The sequence below is a fragment of the Phoxinus phoxinus genome (genome assembly GCF_949152265.1).
Source record: "Phoxinus phoxinus genome assembly, chromosome: 16".
Lineage (NCBI taxonomy): Eukaryota > Metazoa > Chordata > Actinopteri > Cypriniformes > Leuciscidae > Phoxinus > Phoxinus phoxinus.
Genome location: NC_136891.1, coordinates 6,351,559 through 6,365,284, shown reverse-complemented (window position 1 = coordinate 6,365,284; position 13,726 = coordinate 6,351,559). Strand labels below are relative to the sequence as shown.

General features: G+C 40.4%; 1 protein-coding gene across 16 annotated transcripts in view; it reads left to right on the top strand.

Moving 5' to 3' along the window:
- Positions 1 to 13,726, top strand: part of afdna (afadin, adherens junction formation factor a) — a 109,956-nt gene that overhangs the window by 70,169 nt on the left and 26,061 nt on the right. For 12 of the 16 annotated variants that reach the window (XM_079639779.1, XM_079639789.1, XM_079639787.1 and 9 more), the window contains 8 exons: positions 1,209 to 1,229; positions 2,044 to 2,189; positions 2,732 to 2,826; positions 3,479 to 3,744; positions 6,010 to 6,153; positions 6,528 to 6,726; positions 7,050 to 7,153; positions 8,690 to 8,770. In XM_079639779.1, coding sequence (XP_079495905.1) covers positions 1,209 to 1,229; positions 2,044 to 2,189; positions 2,732 to 2,826; positions 3,479 to 3,744; positions 6,010 to 6,153; positions 6,528 to 6,726; positions 7,050 to 7,153; positions 8,690 to 8,770 — 1,056 coding nt within the window. The remainder of the gene's footprint in view (positions 1 to 1,208; positions 1,230 to 2,043; positions 2,190 to 2,731; positions 2,827 to 3,478; positions 3,745 to 6,009; positions 6,154 to 6,527; positions 6,727 to 7,049; positions 7,154 to 8,689; positions 8,771 to 13,726) is intronic. The other 4 variants (XM_079639778.1, XM_079639788.1, XM_079639785.1 and 1 more) reach the window with 1 other exon arrangement.

Sequence of the window (13,726 nt, the reverse complement as noted above, 5' to 3'; positions counted from 1 at the left end):
CACAAATGGCTGTGAACGCCTCTTTACAGTTCAGAAATGAGGTCCACATGCTCTCTGTTTATGTTCTTTTTTTGGTCAGTGCCTGCAGTTTCTTGAGTGGCCCACCCAGGTGTTCAAACTATATATCTCATGGGCTTACTGCAATATTCAAATGCATATAGTTGTTTAATAAATATTCCATTTCCTTACTCCTTATAACCAGACCTTATTTGTGGTTCAGCATCTAAAATGAGAGACAGACTGTCATTTATATGAACGGATTCAGTCTGTCTCTTTAAAAACCAGCATTAGTGTCATCATTCATTTAAAGGTTTTCTTTAGGGCCTAAAGAATCATACCAACTTGTGGAAAATGGGCATCCGATGACCCCTTTAAAGCTGTGCTCCTAATTTGAATGTTTTTATTTCGAGTTTTAGAGTAACTTTTCTAAGAAATTAGGGCTGCACGATATATTGAAATATCGCAAATGTACATATCGTGAAATGCCAATCGCAGCGGCTTGCAATAACTGCATGATTTTAATACTCCAAAAGATTACAAAAGTTTTAGGTTGAGGCAGACAGCAGAGAGTAGACTGGACACATGATTGTTACATACATGTACATAAAGTTTTTACCAATTTACTTTTTCTTATCAATAATGTTGAAAACAGCTGTGCTGCTTAATATATTGTAGAAACTGATACATTTTTTAATAGGTTTCTTTGATCAGTTTAATGCATTCTTGCTGAATAAAATTATTAATTTCTTTAAAGAAATATCCTAGTACAGTAGTGTGAATGACCTCATGCAACCTTTTTAAAAACACTTTCCACTGTATCTACAGTACATAAACATTTCTGCAACCTTCCTGAGATCTTTTATCTATGCCGTCCAGCTAGTGTTATCCTTGGCATCAAAGAAAAGCCGTTGCACTGACAGGCGTCGTTACACTGCAACAGTAATCATAAAAGCGAGTAAAATTGCTCTAGATAATTGGTTCGCTGTGACGGATCCCACCACATAGAGTCGAGCCTTGCGTGGCAGAACGTCCAGTACGGCAGTGGGTGCAAGATGATGTTGTGACCTGTTCTGTGTGAGCGTGTATGTCTATGTGTTTACATGCCTGTGAATTCTGTCCATGCCATGGCTGTTGTTGACAGTCTCTCTCTCTGTCCTGTCGGATGTCTGTCTCCCCCTCCTCCCCCCCAACACCTACTATCTCTACAGGAGATTGCTGAAGGTGATCAGGTAGGAGTTTGCACTGCTAGGGAGGCGTCTCATTCTTCCTGTCTCTCTCTCTCTCTCTCTCTCTCTCTCTCTCTCTCTCTCTCTCTGTCTCTCTGTTCTATCTGGCAGCTTCGCTCCGTCTTCCATGCCCCTTTTATCCCCCCATAACAGAAAGCAAACAACCCAAGCCGACTAAGTAATCCCTCCTCCTACAGCTGGACGCAATCGTTTATAACCCCTCATTATGACTCAACCTGGACCATGTCATACTAAAAAACATTTAATTGCGGCATCTTCCATTTTTGACCTCTGCTTACTGCACTTCAGTGTGGATGAGAGACTACCCCATGTTCTTTTGCTTTGTTTGAAAACTTTAAATTTCCTTTTCATTTGACTTCATGTCTGTGGTGAACGTCATCGTTCTTATGGATGCGTCCTCTGGCCAGTTTGACGTAGGGTTTGTGGTGGGGCGGGGGGGTTTGCTGTCGTCGTCATTATGTGGGATAGACGTGTGCGGGTATACGCAGGGGTCCGGTTGGATCCGGGCCGTGTGTATCCCCTCTCTGTGTTGCAGGGATGGGGGATCCAGAGCAACCAGTCATCGCAGCTTCCCATTCAGTCCTGCCTAGCTTGAGCTAACTCTAACACATGGATGATTTCTACTCTGTCTGGACGCGGTGACTGGTTGCTGGAGGCCGGGAGGGTTGGACAGAGGCACATGTCTATCCTGGGAGTGCTACTCTCATGGCTGTAACTCTTTTCTTTTTTTGTTTGTATGTTGGATTGGTTCATTTTTAGCTGTGTGTGATCTCTGTGTTCGTCTGTCGTTGCACAGAAACAGAAGAACATCGCCGGGGCTCTGGCCTTCTGGATGGCTAACGCCTCGGAGCTGTTGAACTTCATCAAGCAGGATAAGGATCTGAGTCGCATCACGCTAGACGCACAGGATGTCCTCGCTCACCTGGTTCAGATGGCTTTCAAGTTAGTGCTTGCACACACATGCATATTCATGCTTAAAAAAATATTAGCTCTGTCAAACAACTGCCAACATATTAAATTATTAACAACTAATTTATTTATACATACATTTCAGCACTATTTCTATGTCATATGAAAACAATAATCCATAATTGAATTGTATTTGGTCAATGGTCAATTACAAAAGTGATTTGTAAAATACATTTTAACTTGTTCATACTGTGTTCCTGTAACCATTATCAGGTGTCAGGAAGTGCTGAATGTAAGGAATTGTCTGGGTCTGGCTTGTATTGGCTGAGCTGTAGTTTGGGTTTATGAGAGAGAGTTACGGTCCTGGGGCCGGTTTTCAGCAAAAACAATGCGGTCAGAGGGCCTCCGTTTCATTTAAGCACTGGAATGACCAGCTGAAACAACTGTGCTTTTGTGCGGGCCGTGCGGTTTGTGGAGCGGCCAGGTCTCAGATTTACTGTGGGATTCTACAGGAACTTCCTTTAGGCCCTTGCTGGTGGATACATATGAACAATAAATAATGTGTGTTCTTGCAGGTACTTGGTGCACTGCCTGCAGTCGGATCTGAATAACTACATGCCAGCTTTCCTGGATGATCCCGATGAGCAGAACCCTCAGAGGCCCAAGATAGGTGAGCAGAGACCCAATCTCACCTTTTCAGATGTACAACAGTTGCTTTTTTTGACCTGGGATGTATGAATATGACCAGATAGGTAGGCCGTAACCTGTGTTTAAAGGACTTAAGTATTTTGTCTTAGTTGGGAGTGAGAATTGAAATAGTTGTGGGACCACCTAGTGGTGGTTTTGAAACTAAACAGCAGAAGTGCTCTTCCCAAAACGGTGATATTCCAGTTCCTTTACAGGAGTTTATAGCGTCTTAATTTCTATGTTATCTTGGTCATTGTAGACTAAGTTGTTTTTTTGGACAAGTAGATCTGTTTCACCAAAATGTCTTAAAAATGTTTGACAAATAGTCTAGACAAACATGCCCACTTGACTAGAACAATGTCAACATCTTAAGCAACACATTAACACTTCCAGTTCTCTAGAAAACTGTGTCCCAACCCTTTTCACAAGGGACGGTCATTTTAAGGGATGACCCACATCAGGGACCACCCACAAAAAAACACAAAACATGTATTTAATAAATATTTGTCCCCGCTAATAGCTATAGTGCCTTAACATTGCACCATTTTAATTGCAAATGAAATAAATACAAGAATGATGGTACCTTTTCTGTTTATGCTGCATAAAAAGCCCCTGACTTTCCTCTTTTGAAACAGACGATGTTCTGCACACGCTGACGGGCGCCATGTCCCTTCTGCGGCGGTGCCGAGTCAACGCGGCCCTCACCATCCAGCTGTTCTCGCAGCTCTTCCACTTCATCAATATGTGGCTCTTTAACAAGCTGGTGACGGAGGCCGACTCGGGCCTGTGCTCGCACTACTGGGGCGCCATCTTACGCCAGCAGCTCAGCCATATCGAGGCATGGGCTGAGAAACAGGGACTGGAGCTGGCTGCAGACTGCCACCTCAGCCGCATAGTCCAGGTAACACACACAAATCTATTTATTTATGTTTACTACACCCATACCTAAACCATTACAGACACATTTTGTCTTTATCTGGTCCAAATAATTTTTTTTTTTACTATTTTTGACAACATTTTCATAAATTGCATTTCTGTAGACGGTGGTTCCAAACTTTGTAGAGTGGTTTATCCTCTGAAACATATAACATCCTTTTGCGTACCCCTTCTTTTCCACTTAGGCTGCAGTCGCACCTTTTCTATTAAGGGACAATATTTGCACCCTTAAATTGATTTTCAGATACTTTTTTTTTTTTTTTATAAATATTTTTTTTTAACCCCATTTAAATGCATGTGCCATGTTTTGTTTTTTTCTTAAAATACCATTCATTTATTTATTAATATAGTAAATAAAACAATAAATTAAACTAAACCAATAATTTAAATAAAATGAATTCAGTATCAACGAAAGCCATCTTTGCACTGCAGTATTTACAGTTTAATGCCGCCCAGAGATGGCATGAATGCAATTACAATGCCAATTTTAAATAAAAATGTTCAATAGAGAAATATGAAATTATGGTAAAAACAAAGTGATACTTTACAAATTAAACTAACAATCACTGTCTTAATGAGTGAGTCATCGTGTCATTCATTCATTCAGTAACGAAACAAGTGGCTGACTGTACTTATGAACTGTATTCTGTATTCATTCTGTATTTATTCAGTGGCTGAATTGGGAGAGTCAATGAATACAGTATTCATTGACTCTCCCAATTTTTTCTAAGCCGCAGTTTCGTTCAATAACGAAACACTGCTGTGCATTGGAGATGCATGACAGTTCTGCTGTGGCTTTCATCGAAACTATTGTTTTGTTGCAAAATAGAGCAAAAAATATTGACAATACTGTTTAAAATGTACATCACTTAGTATTACTTTTTCGTTGGTTGAACAGTTGTATAAAATCAATATCACATTTGCAGTTGTGTGGATATTCGAGAATTGCATTCGTATAATATATGATCAATATTAAAAAAAGAAGACCTCGAGAGTTTGAGTCTTGAATCGATCTCTATGCACGTTCGGTGTCTATATTTGTTCTTAGTAAGTGCTATTTGTCGAGAAGGGCAGTAATGTAACGTGATTTGCTAAGGCAGCATACTCTGCACACAACCTATCATATGCACGGTGCTTGTGTGGATACAGTCAGCTTTGACCGCAAAAGATGAGGTAATTTGATTGGATGTTATGTATTCGACCTTATACTGCACTGCAATCTTTCCTTTTACATTAGAAGATGCTGCATTTTGCCTGTTTGAAATACATGCTCAGTTTTAATGTTATTTTAAGGCAGGGCAGAATTAAATGAACGGCTAACTCATCATTTTGTGTACCCCCTGTCACATCTCATACCCCAGTTTGGGGGTAACTGCTAAGCCCAATCCTAAAACACAATCGAGACATGATTTACCCCATTTATTAACTTTTATTATTGTGGGCACATCCACATAAAGAGCTCTTTCTATTCTTTTGGAATCATTTACCCCCCCAACATCAGCAAAACATGCATGAACATGCACAACAGGATTATAATCCCTTGAGCTGCTTTCTTATGGCTTAGTCTGTTGTGTGTAGATAATGATTGTTTTTATAAGATGGAGGAACATAATGTGTCATTTTTCAAAATGTGACCTTAGGTTATGTTGCCTGTTCATGCTTTCACAAATATTTTGTGTTATGGGGTAGTTGATAATTAGCATTGGCAACTTCCCAACGCCAAGATTTTAGATGTATAGGAATGTATAAGAGAACGTGTAGATTGTATGTACCGGTATTATGTTTTTTACAGTTTTTCGTCACCAGATTTTAAAAGTTCACTTGAATTCTCTTACAGTGTAGTGTGACAGTGGATTTTTTTTTTTTTTTTTACAAGTAAAAATATTTTAATTCAATCATGATGATATACAAATACTGTTTTAAATGTGACATTGCTGTCAAGTGAAAAATATATTTTTTTTTTTTGTGCAAACATATATTTATATGTTGCCCTCAATGTTTTTTAAACTGTAGCTAATGTACCACCAGTGGTATCCAGAGACTATTTACAATCCTAAAAAAACAGATATGTTTTTTATTATTTAAATATATTTTAATGTTTTTATTTTAATTATTTAATTATTAAATAAATACGTAAACATAATATATATATATATATATATATATATATATAGTTTTAAAAACCACTGTCCTAATAAACTTGATCATAACTGACCTTCTTTCTCTCAAGGCAACGACCCTCCTCACCATGGACAAGTACTCCATGCAAGACGTGCAGAACATCAACAACACCTGCTTCAAGCTCAACTCTTTGCAGCTCAACGCTCTGCTGAGCAACTACCACTGCGCTCCCGATGAACCCTACATTCCTCCTGTAAGTGAACTGTCTCATTTGGGCTGTGTAGTCCTGCTCTGATGACGTGTCCTTTTTGAGATAAATCGAAACAGGTGTGCTGCACTTTCACAGTAGCTCTGCTCATTTCCTTCAACATCAGGGTTTCTCATAAAATTACCTTTTTGTTTGATTGAAATATCACACTCATGTCACACTCATACTTTTAAAAGGTAATATCACACTCGTACTGTAAAATGTGCTGTAATTGATTTTAGCCATTCTGGAACTTCTCCCAGAATTTTTCCAAAACTCTACAAAGATACACATCGTTGGATGGCGGAGAACAGCAGCACGTCAAGTTTCGCTAGAGTTCTTATGTAACATCATGATCATTGACCCCTTCATGCCCACAGGAGCTGATCGATCATGTAGTGTCTGTTGCCGAGAACACGGCAGACGAACTGGCCCGCAGTGATGGGCGGGAAGTACAGCTGGAAGAGGACCCTGACCTCCAGCTGCCTTTCCTACTGCCTGAGGACGGCTACTCATGCGATGTGGTGCGGAACATTCCCAATGGATTCCAAGAGTTCCTAGATCCGCTTTGCCAGAGAGGTACAGATGATACACAGACTGCTGCGACTCTAAATGAGTTTCAGAGTGTTTGATGTCAATTGTAGTGTGCACAATTAGTATCAGGTGGATGGTGAATCAGAGGTTGTTGCGGTTATTTGTTTAAGGCTGACGCAATTTCAGTGGAATGTGGTTTGTTAAGGTCCTGTAGAAAAGTCTGTTTGCTGCCATTCCTATCAGTATTTGTTTTTTTCGAGAGAGTGCGCATGTTTTTACATGTGGTGTCTGACGAAGACCGTGAGAGACCAGTGGATTTCAAGTTTTACATTTGGTGGATATGTTCTGATCCGCTTGTTCTCTTCCAGGTTTCTGTAGATTGACCCCTCATCCACGCTCTCCGGGAACTTGGACCATCTATTTCGAAGGAGCCGATTGCGACAGTCATTTCTCAGCTGACACGTCAGAACTGGTAAGTTATAATGCCATTTGGATAGATCGATGGATAGATGGACAGATGGATAGATGGATGGATGGATAGATAGATAGATAGATAGATAGATAGATAGATAGATAGATAGATAGATAGATAGATAGATAGATAGATAGATAGATAGATAGATAGATAGATAGATAGATAGATAGATAGATAGATAGATAGATAGTGTGTTCTGTCAGACTAACATTGTCTTAGATTCCACCCAACACCAGTTACACCACAGGGCGATATTTGACCATAGTTTCCAAGCACTGGCTGTAAATAATATCCTTCTCCTCACCCTGAACACACAAAGCCCTTAATTTGCTGCTCTTCCCCTGTAATTAGTCTGCTTTAACTGTCTCTTGTATTTTTACGTAAGTGGATTTTTTTTTTTACATGTCATAATTATTATTAAAAAATTTTTACATAATGTTGGTCCGCCTCACAGCAGACCGAGCTGGAGCTCGGAGCATATTTAAATACCACACAGAAATCTTATGAACGCAGCTTGGTTGTGTGCCAGACCAACCCACCCACTCCCACATCCCTTTCTTACAACCGTCCCAGGACCAATGCTTATCGTAAAACTCACTCATTGTACAAAATTGACCTTGTTTTCCATTCCTGGTCTTATTCTGCATGATTCAGCACACATTATTTTAAAGATGAAAGATTGTTTATAATCATGACATTATCTTGGTTGAGACAATGTTCTCCAATAGAAAAATAGGTATTCAGACACTGTTAGACAAGCTGATAGCTTGTAGCTGGCTTTCAAAACTCCTGCCCAAGTTTGTTTGTTTATATATTTAGCGTATCCTTTTCAAGATAAGTCCACATTATTATTATTATTAAAAATAATATTACTTTGCTTTTTCCATTTTTCCGCATTGTATGTTCTTTCATTATAGAAGTAAAATGACTACAAAGACACTTTTTTCCGAGACATTTTGAAAACATGCTGTCCCAGAAAATCTTTTTGAAGAGAGCATGCTTTAGCAAAGCTATTTGCCCTCTTGCCTTTTGCATGCAGGGATTTTTTTATTTTTTTTACCCAACTAATTAAACCAATTCTGCCCCCACCCCACAAGCTGTTCTCAAAAATGTGGATGGGCAACATAGCTGAAGTTCCCTGTTCAATGAATGCGTGCCATGTGCAGCATTTACACAGTGGGGCTCGCTAAAGGAGAGTCTGTGGCACCGTTCCTCTATGGGAATCTGGTCTCTTTCTCCCAGGCCCGGCCTGTGAATATGCGAGCCCACTGAGGCCTGATGCACTCTGGAGCCGACGCATGTGGCTTTCATTCTTGACTCGTCTCCAGAGCCCGCCGTTTCGCTCTGCGGTCGGCTGTGCTCTGAGAACCAGCAGTGGCAGAACCTCCCTAATTCTCCCTCCTCCTCCTCCTCATCTTAGCTCAGTTTGCTCTAGGAACAGCCACCAGACGCAGCTCCCAGAAGCAGTTTGGACCTAAAGCTGAAGATACAGTACTTTTCACTAGTAAACTCACCTGTCTTCTCTCTCCACAGCCAATGCGGAAAGAACCGGAAATTGTGACTGTGACTTTGAAGAAACACAATGGGATGGGCCTCAGTATTGTGGCAGCCAAGGTAAGAGACTTTTTTTTTTCTTCCTTTTGGGGGGTATAAAATATTACTGCTTTCAATTTCTGTGCGCTTCTTGCAGGAGTCTGAGTTGGACTTCTTGCCGTCCTTGAGGAGAGCATTTGATTTTGCAATAGATATCGATCCAATAGCACTTTGATGCAGTTAAAGTGAACCGTTTCTGAGGAACCATTTTGGTTCCTGATCTTGGTAGTTGCTATAACCATTTTGGTCTCTGCTGTTGGTAGATGCTATATTCTGAGTGGGCAATAATGGTATGGCACAGTTTACCAAGCTCAGGTCATAACAGACATCCAAACAAGCATGTGCTTTTGAGAGGATACGCTTGGTTTGTTTCAGTCACAAACTGGTCTGTGTGCTTATGAAACATTCAAATTTAAAAAGAAGTCATACGCAAATAATTTCTGTTTCCTTGTCGAACAGAGCGCTGTTTTCTGCAGAAGGATTTTTTTTTTTTTTACAAAATACAAGAGTTTATGGCACAGTTAAAGTGCTAAAATATTCAATGTTTTGGCATGTTTCCTCCAGTTACTCTCGTCAGCATAGAAATATTAGTTTTGATGTCAACACTGCATGTTAGGGTTTTGTTTATACTCTAAACTCTTACTAGTAAAGGCTGATATATGCAGTTTAAAAATTAACCAGTTTCTGCACAAGTAAACGTTCTGTTTCAGATTTGGATTTTTCTTGGTGGGTTTAATGGAACAGACAGTTGCAGTTCAGTAGCCTGTGTTTCACTACTTTGGTGGACAGAAAAGAACCCTTTTTCCCCACCAGATGTGCGTCAGGTTCAGGGGAGGTGTAGAGGCTGGAGAAGGGGGCTCTCAGGAACTGTTTATTTTCATAGCAAAATCTCCCCTTTACTGCTTCTATTTTCATCTCTTAGTGTCTCTGAGGAAGCATGAAGTTTGGTAGAGGTAGAATGGAGGAAAAGAAGGGAGGGAAGGAGTGAAAAATGGGAGGAGAAGGAAAGGAGGAGTGAATAATAAGGGGTGTAAGGCACGCTCGGGGACAAAGGGGTGGATCTAAAGAGGAGAGATAGTTTGTCCCGGTGTGAAGCTAGCTGGGACGCAGCTGGAAGCACCGTTAACTTCACCTAACAGTTAGTGAGTTGTGGGAGTTTCTCTTGCATACCAGTCTGGATGTGGTATTTCCTACTCTGGCTTCAGATATTTGCATATGGTTTTTAACATGTAGCCCAGGAGTCGCTCCTCAGTAGTCCTGCCTGCTTTGAAAGAGTTGGATAAGTTTTCCTGGACTGTTATTAGTTGATTCCTCAGTTTAGTCTCGACTCCGAAGAGGAGCACAGTACCATGTGGTTCTCTGTGGTCGGGAGGAAGGAGCCGGTAAGAAACCACTTGACATGGAGCGTGTCTCTTTTTTCTTTTTATGTGAGAGAGTAAGCAAGTAAACGCTAAGAGATTAATAGTGTGCTAAAAAGACATCACAGTGAATTTAGTTTGTTTATAGTTTGCCGTCAGGGTTGAATTTAACATTAACCAAGATTACTAAATGGTTTACAAATTATTTTTATAATTTCATGTTAGCTATTGCTAATGTCATTGTATAGCACCATATTATAAAATATTAAAGCTATCAGATTATTGTAAAATTGAGATCTGTTAATGACTTGAATCAGTAATATAAATGCCTGACAAGGACATGCACACTTACACACATCAATTCCGGCGACTGTTATCTAGTGTAAGAAAGCAATGTTTTGCCAATGTAAACAGAGTCATGCGACCAGACTGCACAAACATGCACATGAACGTTGTACAGGTGGTACATTTTCTCTATTGGCTCTCTCCACACATTTAAAACTATATTAGTTTAGGTACAAAAACAATCTCAGTTTCATTCTGTGTTCTTTGAGATAACTTTGTACGGTACTGTACATTTTCTGCCTTAGATGTGCGTGGTTGTGCACGCAGCGGTATCTTGTAATCAGGGTCACAGGGGTAATGTTTGCAAGCTCTGAACATTGAGTTCCCCATCATGTATCCCGGTTTTAGTGACTCATCATCACTTGTTGCAAACAATCCGGTGGGGTTGGTCCAGCTGGATGGCCGCGTTACTGTCACAGGGCTCGATTTTCTTAGGCTGCAGATGTTTATGCGATAACAGCTCTTTTGGGATGGTGTTGAGTTTCAGGGGAAAGAACAAGGGAAATCCTGACCACCGTACTTTACACTGTTGAGTGCCTACCTGACATTTTCCCACTTTCTCATAAATTCTGCTTCAGTGCCAAAATAAGTTTTTGCCTCACGAATCAATGCCTCCAGTATCGTTTTTTTCTGTTTTATTGCAGAACCCAACTTCTAAAAGCGAAACTCAAAATGTTGTTCGTGTACATGATTTGTAGCACAATAGCTCACTGACTTCCTTCTCTGTGGGCTTCTTGATCTCATGTATGACAACAATGGAAGGATGTGTGACTCCCATACGCGAGCCTGGATTTCCTGAGGACTTGAGAGTGGAGAAAAGAATGTGAGCCCAACATGGAGTTTTCTCGAACGTTATGTCTCCTAATCTTTTACTAATCTGATCTGATATGAAGTGAAACCAATGTGACTATCCACTCCGGAAATGTACCAAAATTACACTTTGTTTTGGATCCCAGATTCAAAAGAAAACATGACCATGAAAACACTATTTCTTCTAGGGATTTAGGATCGGGGTGGGATCTTTTGAAAGGTGTGGGTGGAGACCACACCTCTAAAACTAGTTTGCTTAAGTCCATGGGCAAAATAAAACCTGAAACCCCTAGAATTGTCCAACTAGATATGCTTCAAACTGTCAGTTTGCGTTCATCAAGATGACCACGTTTGTGACATTTCGTGCTTTGACAGAGAAAACAGAAGAAAAGAGTAGGGAATTGTGTCCCATTGGAAGAATATCTTCCATTTAAAAGTTTACAGATGTGTTGTCCAGGAAGGAACTATTTAGTACATGAGAGGACTTAAAACCAAGTTGTCAGTTAGTAAAACTTTAGGACATTATGTTTGAAGAAAAGGATGTCAAGCTTGCACGTAAAAAACCGAACCCTCTATTAAGCTCTGACTCATGTCTTGGACATAATTCTGTCCCTTTACAGCAAAATATTCAGAGGAGAGATGTTTCCTTTGTGTCCAAAAACGGAGCTGTCTTCTGAACGCACCACCAGAGGACTATGAATGAAGACAGACTTCTTTGTTTGGTCTTTCTTAACTGAAGCAAGTAGCCCAAGAGTCTGCAGATCATTAAAGCCACTCAGACGTGATGAAGACCGTCGGCTGAAAGCAGCTCATTATTGAAAGCCTCTCGAGTTAGTCATGATAATTTGCACCCACCGTTAGCCGACAGCCTTAGCAGTCCATCTGTCTTCCATCCGTCTAGACGTGTCAATAAGGACCGGCTACGTTCAGGAGCGAACTACTGTCCCGGCTGCTTTTTCCCCCCAGAGTGCTGTGTTTGTTGTGGGTGATTAATTGGGGCAGGAAATGATGGTGACTGGTCAAGTTTCAGTGAATAGATGTATTTTCTGTTTTTCTAGTGCACAGTGGACTCCGCCATCTCTGTCAGAGGTCAGGCACTGCCTTGACTCCCTGGGGCTGTTAACAAATTACACTCGCCCATTTATGTCTACACGTGTAGCTCTCTGAGGACTTCGATTTGCCAATCACATCCACAACCGTAAACCTTGAACAGGAAGCTGTGTGTTTGGGGTACGGTGGCTAGATAGTACGCCACAAGTGTTTTGAAACGGAAGAGGGGCACGAGTACTGAGGACTGAAGTTCAATTCTACTTCTGTTACAAATGTATTTGCAAAGGCAGGTTTGGGAAGCTTTTCCGTAGACAGGAAGCGTCAGGGTGGGACCAAGAAGCTGTAGACTTTGTTTGCTTGCTGCAAGGGGTTTTTAGGACCATCAAAGGAAGCTGGAATTCTGTGGTTTGAGCATCTGCTCCAAGTACTGTTATCAGCGAACACCTTCAGACATCAACACTTTCCTGTTAATGTCTAATGTCTGCACTGCAGATGCAAGCATAATTTTGCATGCCGACTACGCCAGACAACCGGTTGTGGGGTAAATATGTGCTTGAACAGTCTTTTTGTGGTAAATCGTTGTTCTTGTTGCCAATGCTGGCCCCCAAGCAAACAGACTCAGTTCATCCTCAAGTTTACTGACCTTTTACCTTCTGACACTAAAATACAAAATAACCTGCTGCTGTGAATAACAGTTTCTGTTTCTGCTTACAAGGGATTCACAACATGAGATCATGCTCACATTTGGATATGCTGAGATGTCTACCAGCTGCACAGACATTATCATTTTCTTTGAGCTGAAATATGAGCACATAAACAACCACGCCTATAACACAATCCCACAACACACGCTCGGCAACATACACACATGCATGGGTGTTGAACTCACACACGAGGTGTGGTTCTGTGTTGCTTGGAGTAACAGCTGACCTCTTAATTCTGATCGGACTGTCATCAAAAGTTAATTAAATATGATGAATCTGTTATTCCGTCTATCTATTGTTCTCTCTGTTTGTCGTTTGTTTGTGATTCTTTGTACCTATCTATCATTCTATTATTCTATCATACTATCAAGGCCTACACACCTTCAGATATAAACCTTATAAGGCCTATAAACTTTCAGCATTCAAAGTGTGTCTTGAAAGTTATATGAATTTCAGTTCATTTCTACTTCCTTTCATTAAATTGAATTAACCTTAATGAGAAAGTGCCCATGAAAGACAACGTATGCTAGCGCCACCTTGCGACAACACTGAGAAAAGTTTTGTTATCAATGAACATGTTAAATTAGGTTTTGTTCTTGCATAGAGTATGTTTTAAGTACTCTGCTAATGGCTTTTTTTTTGTTTTCACAAGAGCAAAACTTCGGAAGAGCGCTCAGTAAATTTGTTGACAATAGTCTCTATAAAAAAAC